The sequence below is a fragment of the Ochotona princeps genome, chromosome 15, assembly GCF_030435755.1.
Source record: "Ochotona princeps isolate mOchPri1 chromosome 15, mOchPri1.hap1, whole genome shotgun sequence".
NCBI classification, from domain to species: Eukaryota; Metazoa; Chordata; class Mammalia; order Lagomorpha; family Ochotonidae; genus Ochotona; species Ochotona princeps.
The window spans coordinates 47932092-47947560 of record NC_080846.1 but is presented as its reverse complement, the minus strand read 5'-3'; the positions used below and the strand labels follow the sequence as shown (position 1 = coordinate 47947560).

The following is a 15469-nucleotide window of genomic DNA, read 5'->3' as shown; positions in this document are numbered from 1 at the left end:
AAACAGGAATGAGGTAGACATTACATAAAAAGATAAATCCAAACAAAAATGGATTTTCACTCCTCTAAATTACTAACAAAACAATATAAATTCAAACTATTTTCTATTGGAAGGGAATATTGGAAAAGAATCATAAGAAAAAATTTTTTTTAATTTTATTTATTTGAGTGAAAAAAAGAGAGATCTCAGCCTTTGGTTCACTCTAAATGGCAACAACCAGAACTAGGTCAACGTCAAGGTCAAAATTAGAAACAGAATTCAATGCAGGTCTCTCACATGGGGCATAGGTTCCCAACCATTTCAGCCACCCAGGCTGCTAACTGCGGTCCACTTCAACATGAAGCTGCAGTCAGGTGCCAGGGACCCTGAAAGCAAACACTCCGATCAGGAACTAAAGGGTCTTACCCGACATCTCAAACACTAGGCCAAATAGCTCCCGCTGAAAATACAACTACTCCATGTGGCTACCTTTGTAATCCTTCAACTAAGATTACTCGATTCCATTATCATGTGCTAATGCTATTTTTAATACTGCAAATAAAGATGATTATCGCTCAACCAAATTACATGACCTGAGAAGGTATTTTTCAACCTCTTAATATCACAATCTAAAACTGAACATGTTCCTTCTCCCAAGAATCAACTTCAAGAGCTCTTTTAACAGCTGGAAAAAATGAGGGTGGGGTGGGGGGACTGCACTGAACTGCAAGTTAAGCTGCAACCTGGATGCCTGCAATGCTGCATCCATATCAGAGCGACATTTGGAATCCCAACTACCCTACTGCCATTTTCCCGCTAAGGCACCTGGAAAAATCCTTGGGCCTCTGCACTCACACAGCAGACCTGGATGGCAGCCATCTGGGGAGTGAACCAGCAAACTCTCACTCTGTCTCTCCCTCTCTCACTCTGTCTTCCAAACAAAATAAATCTTTAAAAAAAAAATTTTTAAAGATGACTAGAGAAATAACAATTGCATTGTTCAGCAAAATGGAACTATTTATCAATTAAACTGTCTTCTAAACTCTGCCATAATCGCTGACGTGAAACACTTTTATAGTCATACGGCTACTAAGTTTCACAGTTATGACAACTGTTAAAGAAAGGTTTCATGATATTAATAAGGGAAATACATGCATGAGTCACTGAACTCACAATGAAAACTCACAATGAAAAATACCCCAAGTGTATGTTGGAGCTTTTAATTGATCGGGATGATACTCTGCTGGCTCTGCCTTCAGACCAGAGAGGGTATACCTAAGAAGCCGTTGAACTTGACGGGACAATAAGATGCTGGACTCTGTGTTTGGTATATGCTTGCAATGAGGGAATCTCAACTGAACTTGAACTGTGGTTATGCAACAAGGTGGAGGAATCCACCATGGTGGGAGGGTTTGGGGAGGGGTGGGGAGAATCCCAGTACCTATGAAACTGTGTCACATAATACAATGTAATTACTGAATAAATTAAAAAAAAATACCCCAAGTGGAACAATCAGCCTTTTAAAAACCAGTTAGTGAGGAATTCACATCCAATTGCACATCCTAACCCTAATCAACACATTGAGGGTGACAGCACAGTCCACATTTAAGGGCCTCTTACAGCTTGACGCTGATGCCCACAGCACATAAGGACAAGTTATGACAAGCCATAAACAATTTACAACCGGGGATCTGTCTCCTGAATGTGTGTTCTATCTATGTTGGCTAAATAGACCGTTGAAGCTTAAAAGTCTTAACAGCTGAATAAAATAAGGCTCAGAGAAGTGATGCAATTTACTCAGCATTAGAGGGCTGGTTGATGAAATCTGAACTGGTGTCTCCTGAGTGAAGTCACTGTTCTCTCCACTAGACCACGCTGAGCTCAAGTCACAGAACTCTGTGCCAGTGTGTCAGGGTGTCTCGAGCTCTTCGCTCTCATCTCTCCTCCCCAGCTCTACTTCGCTGTTAGTCATTCTCACACACACATTCTTGCTTCCTACTTCTGACAATTAAATCAAGAAAAATCAAATGCAAAGGTGGCATGAGATCACATTATCACTGCTTAACTCTTTTCCCTAAAAGTTATTAAGGCAGTTCTATAGCCTACCTGGGGAAAAAAATAACTTAAATTGCACCCTATGCTCTAAGAGCTAGTGAAAGGACCTAAAAGAACTAATACATCACAGCGAAGAGTTCATGGTATCATTAGCCTTCTCCTGAGACAGGTCTCGTCCCCTCCCTGCCCCTTTTCCTATATCTCTCAAAGAATCCTCAGAAAAGAAGAATGGCTCACTGGTTCATGTAAAGGTAGGCCTTGCCTCTCTTTGGCAACTCTCATCACCTCTCAGCCACAAGTCACTGACTCTGCTCCACATGCTGAAAACTCCTACAGTGGGCTACTGCGCAGCTGTCCCACCTGGACAGGTCAACACGAAGAGTTTCTTGTATTTGACTTTCCATAAGGTACACACTTAATCTGCTGCCACTGTCTACAGTGCCACCACCACTTACAGGGTTTCTACTGCCAACTGCATTGGGCTTCCCTATGGATCTCAAGTCACCACCAGAGTGGTGCTAACCTGATACTGAGTATCAATGTTCTGTAGGACATCTGTTCTCTCTGTTACACTGCTCAAAGCTCCTTAATACCATTTCTCTACCAAAAGATCCCTGGGACTCTTTCTCTTCAACCAGTCAAGATAACACGTCTGTGTCCTACTCCGTTAGGGGGCTGAAGGAGAGCAGTCTGAGTACTGCTGTCTGGATTCCTAAGCAATGTACTTCTTCCATTTTTATCACATTACCATTCCCTTCTCAAGGACTAGTAAGTATTCAATAAATATTTAAGTAAATAACTGAACAAGTACATCTCAGTATGAATGTAAACTTTTGTTTTTTCCATCTAAGTTCTGGTAAGTCATACTTTTTTTACTTATGCTACTCCCGTTCTTTCAAAGATCCTACCACGGCAAAAGTTGCGGCACAGTGTGTTAACTCATTCTTGGGATGCCCACATCCCACAGCAGTGATGGGATTGAGCCCCGCCTCTGATTCCAACCCAACCTCCTGCTAATGCACACTTTGGGAGGCAGAGATGATGGCTGTAGGACATGCAAAGACCCAGACTGAGTTCCTGGCTACTGCTTCCCATTCCTACCCCATCCTATCACTCCATCTCTCAAGTAAATAAAAATACACAGACTTTTTTTTAATCCTGTCTAGACATCTTTCAGGTTTTAAAACAAACCAAAAAAGACCCTTGGCTCAAGCCCCAGATGCTCTGTTCCTGATTCAACTGCCTACTGACGCACCTGCAAAGGCGACGGAAGATGGCTTAAGGGATGTGGGACCTTGCTACCCAGGTAGGAGAACCAAATGGAGCTCCAGGCTCCTTGCTTCAGCCTGGTCCAACCCCAGGTTTTATAGCCATTTGGAGAGTCAGGAAATGCAATATTGATCTCTCCCTGCCTCTCCCTCTCTTTCTCTATCATCCTGTCTTTCAAACAAATAAAAATAAATCTGCAAGAAAAAATACGTCTTAAAGAAGTATACACACTTCATCTGCCGATTCCACAAAGACATACCTGAATCACTATGGCAAGGACGTTCAAGCTTGTCCTCATGGTGTCGCTAGACTCTGAGGGCCGTTGACCACACATTTCTCTTCATAGGGTACCAGCTTTCCTTTAACGTAAACCAGCCTGCACTGACATGCTCAAACTCACCGTACCCATTTGTTTGGAGAGGGAATGGCTGCGTTATCGTTTACAAGTGTCTTAAACTGGACAGAGTTCAGAAATAAAGCTTTTTTTTTTAACCTTTTAATTCTATTTTCCCACAGAGTTTTTGAAGTTCCTTCACATACTCATACACCAAAAAAAGTTACTGCCTAATTTATTTAAATACTGCTGCACATCCTGTTGTATACTATCAATGTAACCAGTTAAAACTTTTTAAAATAAAAAAACAAAATACTGCTGCATCTGACCCTCAGCTCAAGACCCACATACTTATTCAGCTAACGCCTACTGGGTACTTGTCCATATCGTGCCTGGTCCACTCCATAAGAAAGAAACAAGAAAATTCTAAATTCTGAATTCAACTAAAACAAAATTTTTAAGTTATTCTTTAGAATACTCACTTGTAAACGTCTTACATCATCCACTGCAAGGACCATCACTTTGTTTTCTTGAAAAACAACATCTATTTCTTGTTTTAACACTATTGCAGAGTTCTTACATACCTTCTTTGTTTCCCAGACCTTATTAAGAAATAAAGAAACTATAAGATAACCATTACCAGTCCATGCCCTGAAATACAATATAAAGATTCTCCCCATTTTAAAGCAAGATACAAACCATGTTTTACAATTAAAATGTCCATGCTAGAAAATTTTCAGTTATGAGATTATAATTCAACAATAAATATTCATTAATACATCTTACAGTAAGAAATAGTACTGAGAGAGAGTTACGAGGCCAGCACTGTGGCACTGCACATAAAGCCACTGCCTCTAATGCTGGCATCACATTTGGGTGCCAGTTCATGTTCTGGCTTCTTCACTTCCAACCCTGCTCCCTGCTAACAGCCAGGGAAGACCTGAGGAAGATGATGGCTCAGCTGTTGGTGTCCTGCTACCCATGTGGGAAACCTGGAAGATGCTCCTGGCTCTAGGCTTCAGCCTGGTTCCATCCTAGCTGTTGGAGCTACTTGAGAAGTAAACCAGAAAATGGAGAATCTCTCTCTGTGTAACTCTTTCAAATGAATAAAGCTTAAAAAAAAAAAAGTTACAGGCTCAAAGATGGGGTTCATCTCAGAGGGTAGTAAAGTGCTTTAAGGCATCTATATCTTGTTTTACAGTCTGTGGGGTTAATGCCCAGTTCTGGCTCCTGACTCCAGCTTCCTGCTAACATAAACTCCAGGAGTCAAAAGAGAGTGGTTCTCGATTGCTTTCCCAGGCCACAAGCTGGGAGCTTGATGGGAAGCAGGGCTGCTGGGATTAGAACCGGCGACCATATGGGATCCCAGCGCGTGCAAGGCAAGGACTTTGGCCACTAACCCACCGCGGTCACTTGGGGAATGAATCATCGGACGGAAGATCTTCCTCTCTGTCTCTCTTCCTCTCTGTATAACTGACTTCACAATTAAAAAAAAAAAAACACTCTAAAAAAAAAAAAAAAGACAATGATTCAAACGATTGGGTTCCTGCCATTCACATTAGAGATCAGGATGGTGCAAGTAGGTTCAACTTCAGAAAACTGGTACAGTCATTTTTAAGAGTGAACCAGCCGGGGCCCAGCACAATAGCCTAGTGCCTAAATTCTCACCCTGCATCCACCAGGATGCAAAGTACCGGTTCTAATCCCAGCAACCCTGATTCTCTTGCAGCTCCCTGCTTGTGGTCTGGGAAAGCAGTCAAGGATGGCCCAAAGCCTTGAGACCCTGCACCCGCGTGGGAGAACTGGAAGAAGCTCCTGGATCCTGGCTTCGGATTGGCCCAGCCCCAGCCATCTGGAGAGTGAAACAGTGGACGAACATCTTTCTGTCTGTCTTTCCTTCTCTGTATATCTGACTTTTCAATAAAAAATAGATAAATCTTTAAAAAAAAGAGTGAATCAGCAGTTGGAGTGCTCTCTATCCCCCTGAATCTTTGTTTTTTCATTTCTTTATTACTGTTATTATCATTTTATGATATAGTTCCACAGGCCCCGGGATTCTCCCTACCCTCTTCCCAACCTCACTCCCCCACACACTGAGTCCTCCCATATCATTACAGCAGCATAGTTCCTCATAGACAGTCATAGGTCCATCATTGTGGGCATGGACAATGGCAGAGTCCACCATCCCATTGTCACGACACATCCAACAGTTTCACTGGGAGTCCATCCTTGATGCGGAAGTAGAGCTGCACACTGCACCCTATCCTCACATCTGGACATGTCAGTCTCCACTACACAGTCACTGGAAATCCCCACAAGTGAAAAGCCACAACAAAATCAATAACAGGAAGAAAAACAGAAAGTTACAATGCCATGAAGTTAAACAACATGCCACTGGATATGACAGTCTCCATTACACAGTTACTTATTATACATTCCCTTAAATGAAAAGCCACAAAACAAAAGCAACAGGAAGGAAACAAATAGAAGTTTACAACTCCATGAAATTAAATAACATGCTATTGAATCACTAATATGTCACTGAAGAAACGAAAAAGAAAATCAAGAACTTTCTTGAAGAAAATGATGCTACTGTATGATCTGAGTCACTGAAGAATTTAATGAAAAAAAAAGTGTTTTGAAGAAATGAAACTAAAAAAAAAAAAATCAAAATCCATGAGATACAGTTTTTACTGATCTTTGTTGGTGAGATGTATCTCCTGAAGACAACAAATAGATGGGTTTTGTGTTTTTAATCCAGTTCTACTAATCCATGATGTTCGATTGATGAGTTTAAGCCATTTACATTCAGGGTTAATATAAATAAGTGGTAATTTAGTCCTTTCATTTAGCAATGGGTTGTTCGTTGATTTAGTCTTCTGTTGTTGTTTTACTAGGATGCTCTTCACATTTGGCCCCTGTCTCTTAGTTTTGCTATCTGTTTCTTCCTCTCTGCTTCCCAAATAAATAAACTTAATTAAAAAAAAAATTAGGGGGGTTCAGTATGAATTCTAGCTCTACTTAAAATCCTAAATTTGGGCTTTTGTTACTTAAAGATAAGGACTAGTGTGTGACTCCAATCTACACCCAAACTAAGGTACTTACACCAGAAGGTAAATCAAATGAATCATTAAACACTTTATTAAGGTGCCCTTAGTGATATAGTTCGGTATTTTTAAATAAGTTTTTTTTTTAATAAAGAAAGTAGTGTATTCACTCAAGCTCCTTGGTATTAACACTACACAGCATCAATCCTTCCAAATCTAAATTTTCTGTGCCTTTTCCCTTAGTGGCAGAAAAAGACTGTTGTGACAATAAGTAAATTAATGCACTCACATAAGTATTTTCACAATATCTACTTTACAGCAGATACTGTAATTTTAGCTACACACTACATCAAATGCTATAGTGACCAACCTTGATGCCTGGCCTCAGAGAGCTTATAATCTAAGACACATAAACAAATCAGAGGAACAATGCAGTGTTAGAGGTTGAGCAGCAAATGAAATTTGCATTCTATCTCAAGTCAGAACTGATACGCATCACTGGGAATAGACACAAAATTATAAAGTATTAAAGAAGACAGACATTTCTCAGAATGGGAAAATGAAGTGGAAGCATAGGATGCATCTCAACAAAGAAAAGGAGAATATCCCAAACACATGACATCACTGAAGTACTGAGGTGGGAACTACCGCGTCTTCAAAGACACATAGGCAAACCCAGTTTGGATAGGAATCATTGGAAAAATGCAGAATGGGCTAAACAGTGATGAAATTTAACTGTAGGCTTAGGGGAGGAATGCCAAGATGGCTGAATAAGAGAAAACAACACGCTGATTCTGACTAGGGAATGCCTGTGCGAGCAAGGTGGAGACAGCCTCACTTCCAGGAGTTCCCGAGGCAGTGGAAAGACAGCATGGATTAGAATGCCGATTTAGCATAATAGCAGAATACTTTCCAGATGTGGAGAAAGAAAGCAGCAGTTAAACACAGGATGCACATGTAACATCTAAAAAAACCAATCTTCACCACTACAAATTGTAGTCAAACTTTCAATGGTAAAACATAAGAAAAAGATTCTAAAATGTGCACGAGAGAAATGCCAGGTTACCTTCAGAGGATGCCTAATCAACTAATGGCTGATTTTTCATCAGAAACTTTGAGGCTTGAAGAAGAGGGGGAGGCACAGCATAGGTCCTATTAGAAAGAGAAGTCCAATACAGCACTCCATCCAGCAAAGCTCTCATTTACAAATGAAAGTGAAATAAAGGCCTTCCAAAATAAACGGAAATTGAATGAGTTTGCCATCCTCCATCCAGCCCTACAAAGAATGCTTAGTGATGTGCTACCCACAAAAACAGAATAAACACAGTGAAAATATGTGAACGTAGAAAATCTTCAACTGCAAAGGAAATCCAAACAACAGATTCATAGGAAAATGGCAGGACCAACTCATTCCCTTTCAATAATACTCTGAATTCTCTATCCAAAAGTTACAAAAAAGCAGAATGGACTAAAAACTAAGACCTATCTACTTATTGCCTACAAGAAAACACACCTCACAAAGATTTGCCAGATGGAAAGTGGAAGGATGGGAAAGGTATTCCACGTCAAAAAAAAGGAAAAATAAGTAGATCTGGACATCATAGCATCAGACAAAAATAGACCTTAACACAAAAACTGTTATGAGAGACAAAGAAGGGTATTACATAATGTATCAATTCAATAAAATATGTGACTATAGTAAATGTATATTCACTCGGGCCCGGCGGCGTGGCCTAGCGGCTAAAGTCCTCGCCTTGAACGCCCCAGGATCCCATATGGGCGCCGGTTCTAATCACGGCAGCTCCACTTCCCATCCAGCTCCCTGCTGGTGGCCTGGGAAAGCAGTCAAGGACGGCCCAAAGCCTTGGGACCCTGCACTCATGTGGGAGACCTGGAAGAAGCTCTTGGTTGCTGGCTTTGGATCGGCTCAGCACTGGCCACTTGGGGAGTGAATCATCGGATGGAAGACCTTCCTCTCTGACTCTCCTCCTCTCTGTATATGACTTTGCAATAAAAATAAATAAATCTTTTTTAAAAAATAAATGAATAAACTGTAGACTTAGAAGGACACGCATACATACTTTGACAGACAATGGAGGTACCATTTTTCAACAAGAATGGAGATGAATGCATTGCACTTCGGGGAAAACAACTTAGAAGCAGCATGTTGAACAGCAAGAAACAAGACACCTGGCAGAGACTAATCCACTAAGAGCAGTCACAGATATTAAAGACTTCAACAGGAGCAGCAAGAATGGAAAAACAGCAGCAAGGGATGGAAAACAGAGAGGAAGAATCTATGAATATTTGGCAAGGGACTAAATATGGGGGATTCAAAGTAGAGGAAAGATTCAAAAAGTACTCTGAGGAATCAATGCTAAAGGTGTCAATTAACCAAAATACCAAAATACAATTTAATCTTTGGACTTCTCACAGTCCCTGGTAACACTAAATCAATATATGCCAAATGAATCGAGCTGTATCAGTAGAACTTTCCCAGGTTGAATATGAACTGGTAATTTCCAGTTTTATTTTCCCCAAAACTGTCCATCAATTTCTTGACTTGAATGTTACTTAAATTTACCACCAGTAAATGTTTAAAACAAAAACTCAGTATTTCTTACCCTGATGGTCTGGTCATCAGAAGATGTCAAGAATGATGATCCATCAGGTGAAAAGGTTACACCATGAACCCAACTTAAATGTCCTCTGCAGTCAGCCACCTTTAAGCATGACTCCGTATTCCACAACTACGGAACAAAGCAGACAGCAAATCACAGCCATACGTTTCAAATGCAACAACAGTGAAAACAACCTAATCTATTCCTATGAATTTAGTCCAAAATACACTATCACAAATACAAAATTTCTTAGACCAAAGATCATTCATTGCATTTTTATTTGGAGACAATCCACTGGCTAGCAATATGGAACCAACTAAAAAAAAACTACATTAGGGCCCAGCAGCGTGGCCTCGCGGCTTAAATCCTTGCCTTGAACGCCCTGGGATCCCATATGGGCGCCAGTTCTAATCCCGGCAGCTCCACTTCCCATCCAGCTCCCTGCTTGTGGCCTGAGAAAGCAGTCGAGGACGGCCCAAAGCCTTGGGACCCTGCGCCCGCGTGGGAGACCCGGAGGAGGTTCCTGATTCCCGGCTTCGGATCGGCACAGCACCAGCCGTTGCGGTTCACCTGGGGGGTGAATCATCGGACGGAAGATCTTCCTCTCTGTATATCTGACTTTATAATGAAATAAATAAATCTTAAAAAAAAAACATTAATCCCATAAGATATTATTATTATGCCATCAATGCAATGAGAAAAATACCCTAAGGACAGGCCGACTGCTCAGCTGCACTGCAGCAGAAAACAAACAAAATGCAGAGGAACATACACACCATATCATGTTTCCTGAAAGTATTTGAATATACAGATACTACAAATATAGAGATGTATGCATATGTATATAGATACCAGCTTACATGAGAGTACCAAAAAGTTTGCAGAAAATGGTTACGCTTACTCTGGTGAAAAAATTCTTTAAAACTTTTTAAAGTACATGCATGGTTTTCCTAAATATACTCATTCTGAAGATTCCTTATATGCATGGATCTTAAGATACTCTGCATAGGGTCCGGCGCTGTGGCCTAGCGGCTAAAGTCCTCGCCTTGTATGCCCAGGATCCCATATGGGCACCAGTTCTAATCCCGGCAGCTCCACTTCCCATCCAGCTCCCTGCTTGTGGCCTGGGAGAGCAGCAGAGGACGGCCCAAAGCCTTGGGACCCTGCACCCGCATGGGAGACCTGGAAGAAGCTCCAGGTTCCCGTTGCGCTCACTTGAGGAGTGAATCATCGGATGGAAGATCTTCCTCTCTGTCTCTCCTCCTCTCTGTATATCTGACTTTGTAATAAAAAATAATAAATAAACCTTTTTAAAAAAAGATACTCTGCATAAATATAAACTTATCTTTTAATTCTATTCTTCATGAACTTTTTGAAGTACTCTTGTATATGCAGGAAAAAACATGGAAAGTTAACCCAAAGTTAAAAAGAAAAAAAAAAGATTACTATTGAGGAAGGAGACTAGGGAGGGATGAGGCAAGTCTTCCCTGAAGACTTACTATTATTATAAAGCTCTTAACTTTGAATCATGCAAACGTTACATCAACGTTGCAAGTTAACCCAAAAAACTGATACATATACAGTTTTTATAGACAGACTATTTTCTACTAAAAACTGTCATCTAATCTTCATTTCAAATGACTGCAGAGCCTTACAATGAATGAATGCTCTAGTTGCAACATGCACCCATTTCCTCTGTTACTCATGTTTATCACAGACTGTCAACACCCGGCACTAGGCTGTGCTGTGTTCTCGGCTCTGGTGTCAATCACTCCGCTGCATTTCAGTCCAATGAAGCACTCACTTGTGCCTGAGCTCCTTTCATTACATTTTTACTTACACACCTACTTTGCGATTTCAGAACCAGCACGGACAACCAAGCCCTCCATCGCATGTGCAGTGGTTTCATTTAGCGAGTACGATGCTTACAATCTAATCATATGAGATTTCCTCTGCCTTATCTCAGGAATCCAAGCTGAAACAGAGCTAACGGCCAGAAATGTTGTTCCACAACCAAATATATATATATCTCTTGAAAATCCTTTCCAGGACCTCCAGCACAGTAGCCTAGTGGCTAAAGTCCTTCCCTTGAACGCGCTGGGATCCCATATGGGCGCGGTTGTAATCATGGTGGCCCCACTTCCCATCCAGCTCCCTGCTTGTGGCCTGGGAAAGCAGTTGAGGACAGTCCAAAGCCTTGGGATCCTGCACTCGCATGGGAGACCAAGAAGAAGCTCCTGGCTGCTGGCTTCAGATAGGCACAGCTCCAACCATTGCAGCCACTAGGTGAGTCATCAGACGAAAGATCTTCCTCTCTGTCTCTCCTTCTCTCTGTATATCTGACTTTGCAATAAAAATAAATAAATCTTTTTTAAAAATCTTTTCCTTTCTTATCACTCTATTTTCCATTCTCTCCTAGCATTTCTTTGTCATCTGGAGCCTCTGAAATCCAACCCACACTAAAAGAAAGCTGAGGTTATGTCCCTCCGCTTTCAAAGCATGACACAGGGTAAGGATTTTTGTAAAGCGGCAAGACTGGCTGAAAAAGACTCTCTCTTTAAAATGCCTGAAAAAAATAATAAACAGAGAAAAATTCCAATTACACCTATCTTGAGGATATCCAGATACCCAGTATCTAGACTTTCCAGTTGACCTGTAATTTGCAGTTCAAGTCCACTGACCAGCAGGACCCCTACAGCTTCCCACAGATTTGAACAGGACTTACAACCTGCTTGCAATGGGAACCTGCTAAGCAGGAAGTTCTTCCGCATGAACTGTAGGAGGCTGCGGAGCTCCTTCACTCACTCTGAGTTCCCCAGAACCTCCATGGGGAGGGGCTAGCATAAATCAACTCTGGCCCAACGGCCTGCCAAGAAGGGACAAGATGGGCAGGACCACTAGCAACGACTGAGGTTAGTCCCAGGATACAGAAGAGATGCTTACAGTAGCCCAGATCCCTCTGGAGAGGAGCCTAGGAACCACATAAATCTACTTTGCAGATAAAGATATGTATCGATCAAGTCTTCAATTAATATTAAAGTAATAAAGCTGTATAGGTTAATATCCTAAAGCTACGTGGGTCCTAAAGCTATGTTTAAGAAAATATAATTTGTCAAGCCAGCATATTCAGTGTTAACAATTTAGACAGGCGGGGCTCGGCAGCGTGGCCTAGTGGCTAAGGTCCTTGCCTTGATCCCATATGGCTGCTGGTTCTAATCCTGGCAGCTCCACTTCCTCTCTGTCTCTCCTCCTCTCAGTATATCTGGCTTTGTAATAAAAATGAAATAAATCTTAAAAAAAAAATGAGATGTATAGAAAATCTGAAACTTTAAAAAAAAAAAAAAAAAAAAAAAAAAAAAAAAAAAAACAATTTAGACAGGCAATAAACTTAAAGAGACTCAAACTTCACAGAATACATTCAACTACTCACCTCCACACAGTACTGAGACAGAGCCACTACTGCCAGGTGGTTGTGGAGGGAGAAGTCGCAGTATTGGATGGTGCTGTGACGGCCCGTTTGGATCTCTGCCAATAGGTCACTGGTACGAACATCAAAAAACTACCAACAAAAACAGATGCCTCAGAAGGTAGAAATACTTAAAAAGATAAGGTATGCCCAAACAGAATCTAAATTTACTTTTTAAAGAATCGCTTACCTTTTCAAATATAAGCCCTAAAACAAATACTACAATTGTTAATAATTTGCATAGTTAATAACGCATACATAAGATTTATATCAATATGCATATACCTTTAAAATATTCCTCATCTTGAAACAATTTTCCATAAAGGAAAATTCATCACAGATATCTCAAAGCAGTATAGAAATAACACTACCTTTGTAAAGAAATTAATGAATTAACCAAATTAACATACTGACCAATTCTACCTAATGCTAGTTTACTAAAAAAAGAAAAAAAATGCGTAGGGCCTGGTGCGGTACCCTAGTGGTTAAAGTCGTCATCTCACACGTGGGCCAGGATCCCATATGGGCACCATTCTATCCCACCTGCTCTACTTCTCATCCAGCTCCCTGAAAATCAGTCAAGGACGGCCCAATAGGGACGGACCTTGCACCTGCATGGGAGACCCAGAAGAAGCTCCTGGCTCCTGGCTTTGGATTGGCTCAGCTCCAGCCACTGCAGCTACTTGGGGAGCGAACCAGTGGATGGAAGATCTTGCTCTGTGTCTCTCCTTGTCTCTGTAAATCTGACTTTGCAATAGAAAATAGATAAATCTTCAAAAATGCATACTCATCAATAATGACCAAAATAATATATAGAACAGAAACTTGCTAGAATGAAATTAGCTCAATTACTTCTATTTCTCTCCAGAGCTACCAAATTATTCCACTTTACTATTTTTTGAAACCAAAAAAAAACTATTTTCAGATAATTTAAGCTTCTTCATTTCAATTTTTAAAAGATCTTTAAATGCTGAATGTATTCTCCCAAGATTTCTGCCAAATGATAAGACAGTTTGTACTTAAATAAAATATATTATTACAGTATAGTGACTTAAGACCAAAGCATTTTTAGGAATTTTTAAAAAACGGCTTCCAATAGGACTCTAAACAATATTTAACAAATGCATAGCCCTGCACAGCATGCCCAGACAGGAAGCGGGACATCACTGAAAGTCAAAGACAAAACACACCGAGTCAAACCTAACACACCTCCCAGGAAGGTTTGTTTTGAACAAGCATTGACTGAACGTGGCAGAAGGAATTTGGCAAATGTGGAACGGTCAACTGTCTCATACAAGGCAGCAAAAAAGAACAGGCCTAACAACAGGTGTGAGGAAAGAGAAACCCAGAGAAACCGGGATCCATAAGTGATCAAGGATCATCCTGGGAGAGCCTTATTTTGCATGGTAAAATGTAAACGCAGGCACAAGTTTTTAAAACAAGAAGGTATTTCATACAACATGAATTATCTTCCTCTCACTGAAAGATTTCTTTAAAAAACCTTTTTAAAAAGTATTTTGCTTGGGCCCGGCATGATAGCGTAGTAGTTAAAGTCCTCGCCTTGAACGTGCCAGGATCCCATATGGGGTCCAGTTCTAATCCCGGCAGCTCCACTTCCCATCCAGCTCCCTGCCTGTGGCCTGGGAAAGCAGTCAAGGTCGGCCCAAAGCTTTGGGACCCTGCACCCACGTCGGAGACCTGGAAGGGGTCCTGGCTCCTGGCTTCACATCAGCTCAGCTCTAGCCGCTGTGCTCACTTGGGGAGTGAATCATCAGACGAAAGATCTTCCTCTCTGTCTCTCCTCCTCTCTGTGTATCTGCCTTTCCAATAAAAATAAATCTTTTTTTTTTAAGTATTTTGCTTAATATCACTAACTCATTAGAAAAAACGCAAATCTATCACAATAAAATACCATTTCACACACCAGTCGCTGGGAGGTGGGCTGAAGTGCATAGGAATTATTATTTAACGGTTATAGACTTTCTATTTGAGTATGTGCTAGGCAGAACCAGGCAGGACTGCAACACCAACTGGTTCCAGTAGAAGTCGGGGCTGAAAACAGAACCAACCCAGCAATTGCAACCACCAGCTGTTCGGGGCGATGGACTATGCCGGGGCCTGGGCTTGCTAGAACATACAAGAATCTGGTCTGGGAACACCTCAGACAAAGTTTCTTTGGGGATCCCCCCAATCGAAATGCCGGACTCAGAACCCTAACCAAGAAAAGAAAGAAGAAAGAACAAGTCAATCAACTACCTCAGCTATAAGTTGGCAGCAAAATACTGGACAAATGGAGACTCTATGATGGACTGTGTCAATCAGTGGATTCTTCAACAACCTCATCACGCTTGGAGTGGCAAGACTGGCAGCAATTCATAACTGGTGAATTATCAAAACCACTTCATTAAGTATCTCGGAGCATGTCCTACGTCCGGGACCTGGGGTAGGTGGGAAACTGGGTGGGGCTTCTCCCCAATATCCCGCTTTACCTCAGATACATGAAGGAAACAATTTGGAAATAATAGTCTTACCCACTTTCCTATAGCCCCTGAACCTTTTTACCCTAATTAACTATGTAAAGATTGTCAAAAATACAATAAAAAATGAAAAAAAAAGAATTTTTATTTGAGGTGATGCGTAAGATTTGGAGGTAAAGGTGTTGAGGCGAGCAGTGAGGATGCCCACATCAGAGTGCCCA

General features: G+C 41.2%; 1 protein-coding gene across 1 annotated transcript in view; it reads right to left on the bottom strand.

The window, feature by feature from the left end:
* Positions 1–15469, bottom strand: part of APAF1 (apoptotic peptidase activating factor 1) — a 79582-nt gene that overhangs the window by 19013 nt on the left and 45100 nt on the right. Inside the window, exons 18-20 of the mRNA XM_058673030.1 lie at positions 12736–12864; positions 9309–9434; positions 4120–4239 (exon numbers count right to left, since the gene is read on the bottom strand). Coding sequence (XP_058529013.1) covers positions 4120–4239; positions 9309–9434; positions 12736–12864 — 375 coding nt within the window. The remainder of the gene's footprint in view (positions 1–4119; positions 4240–9308; positions 9435–12735; positions 12865–15469) is intronic.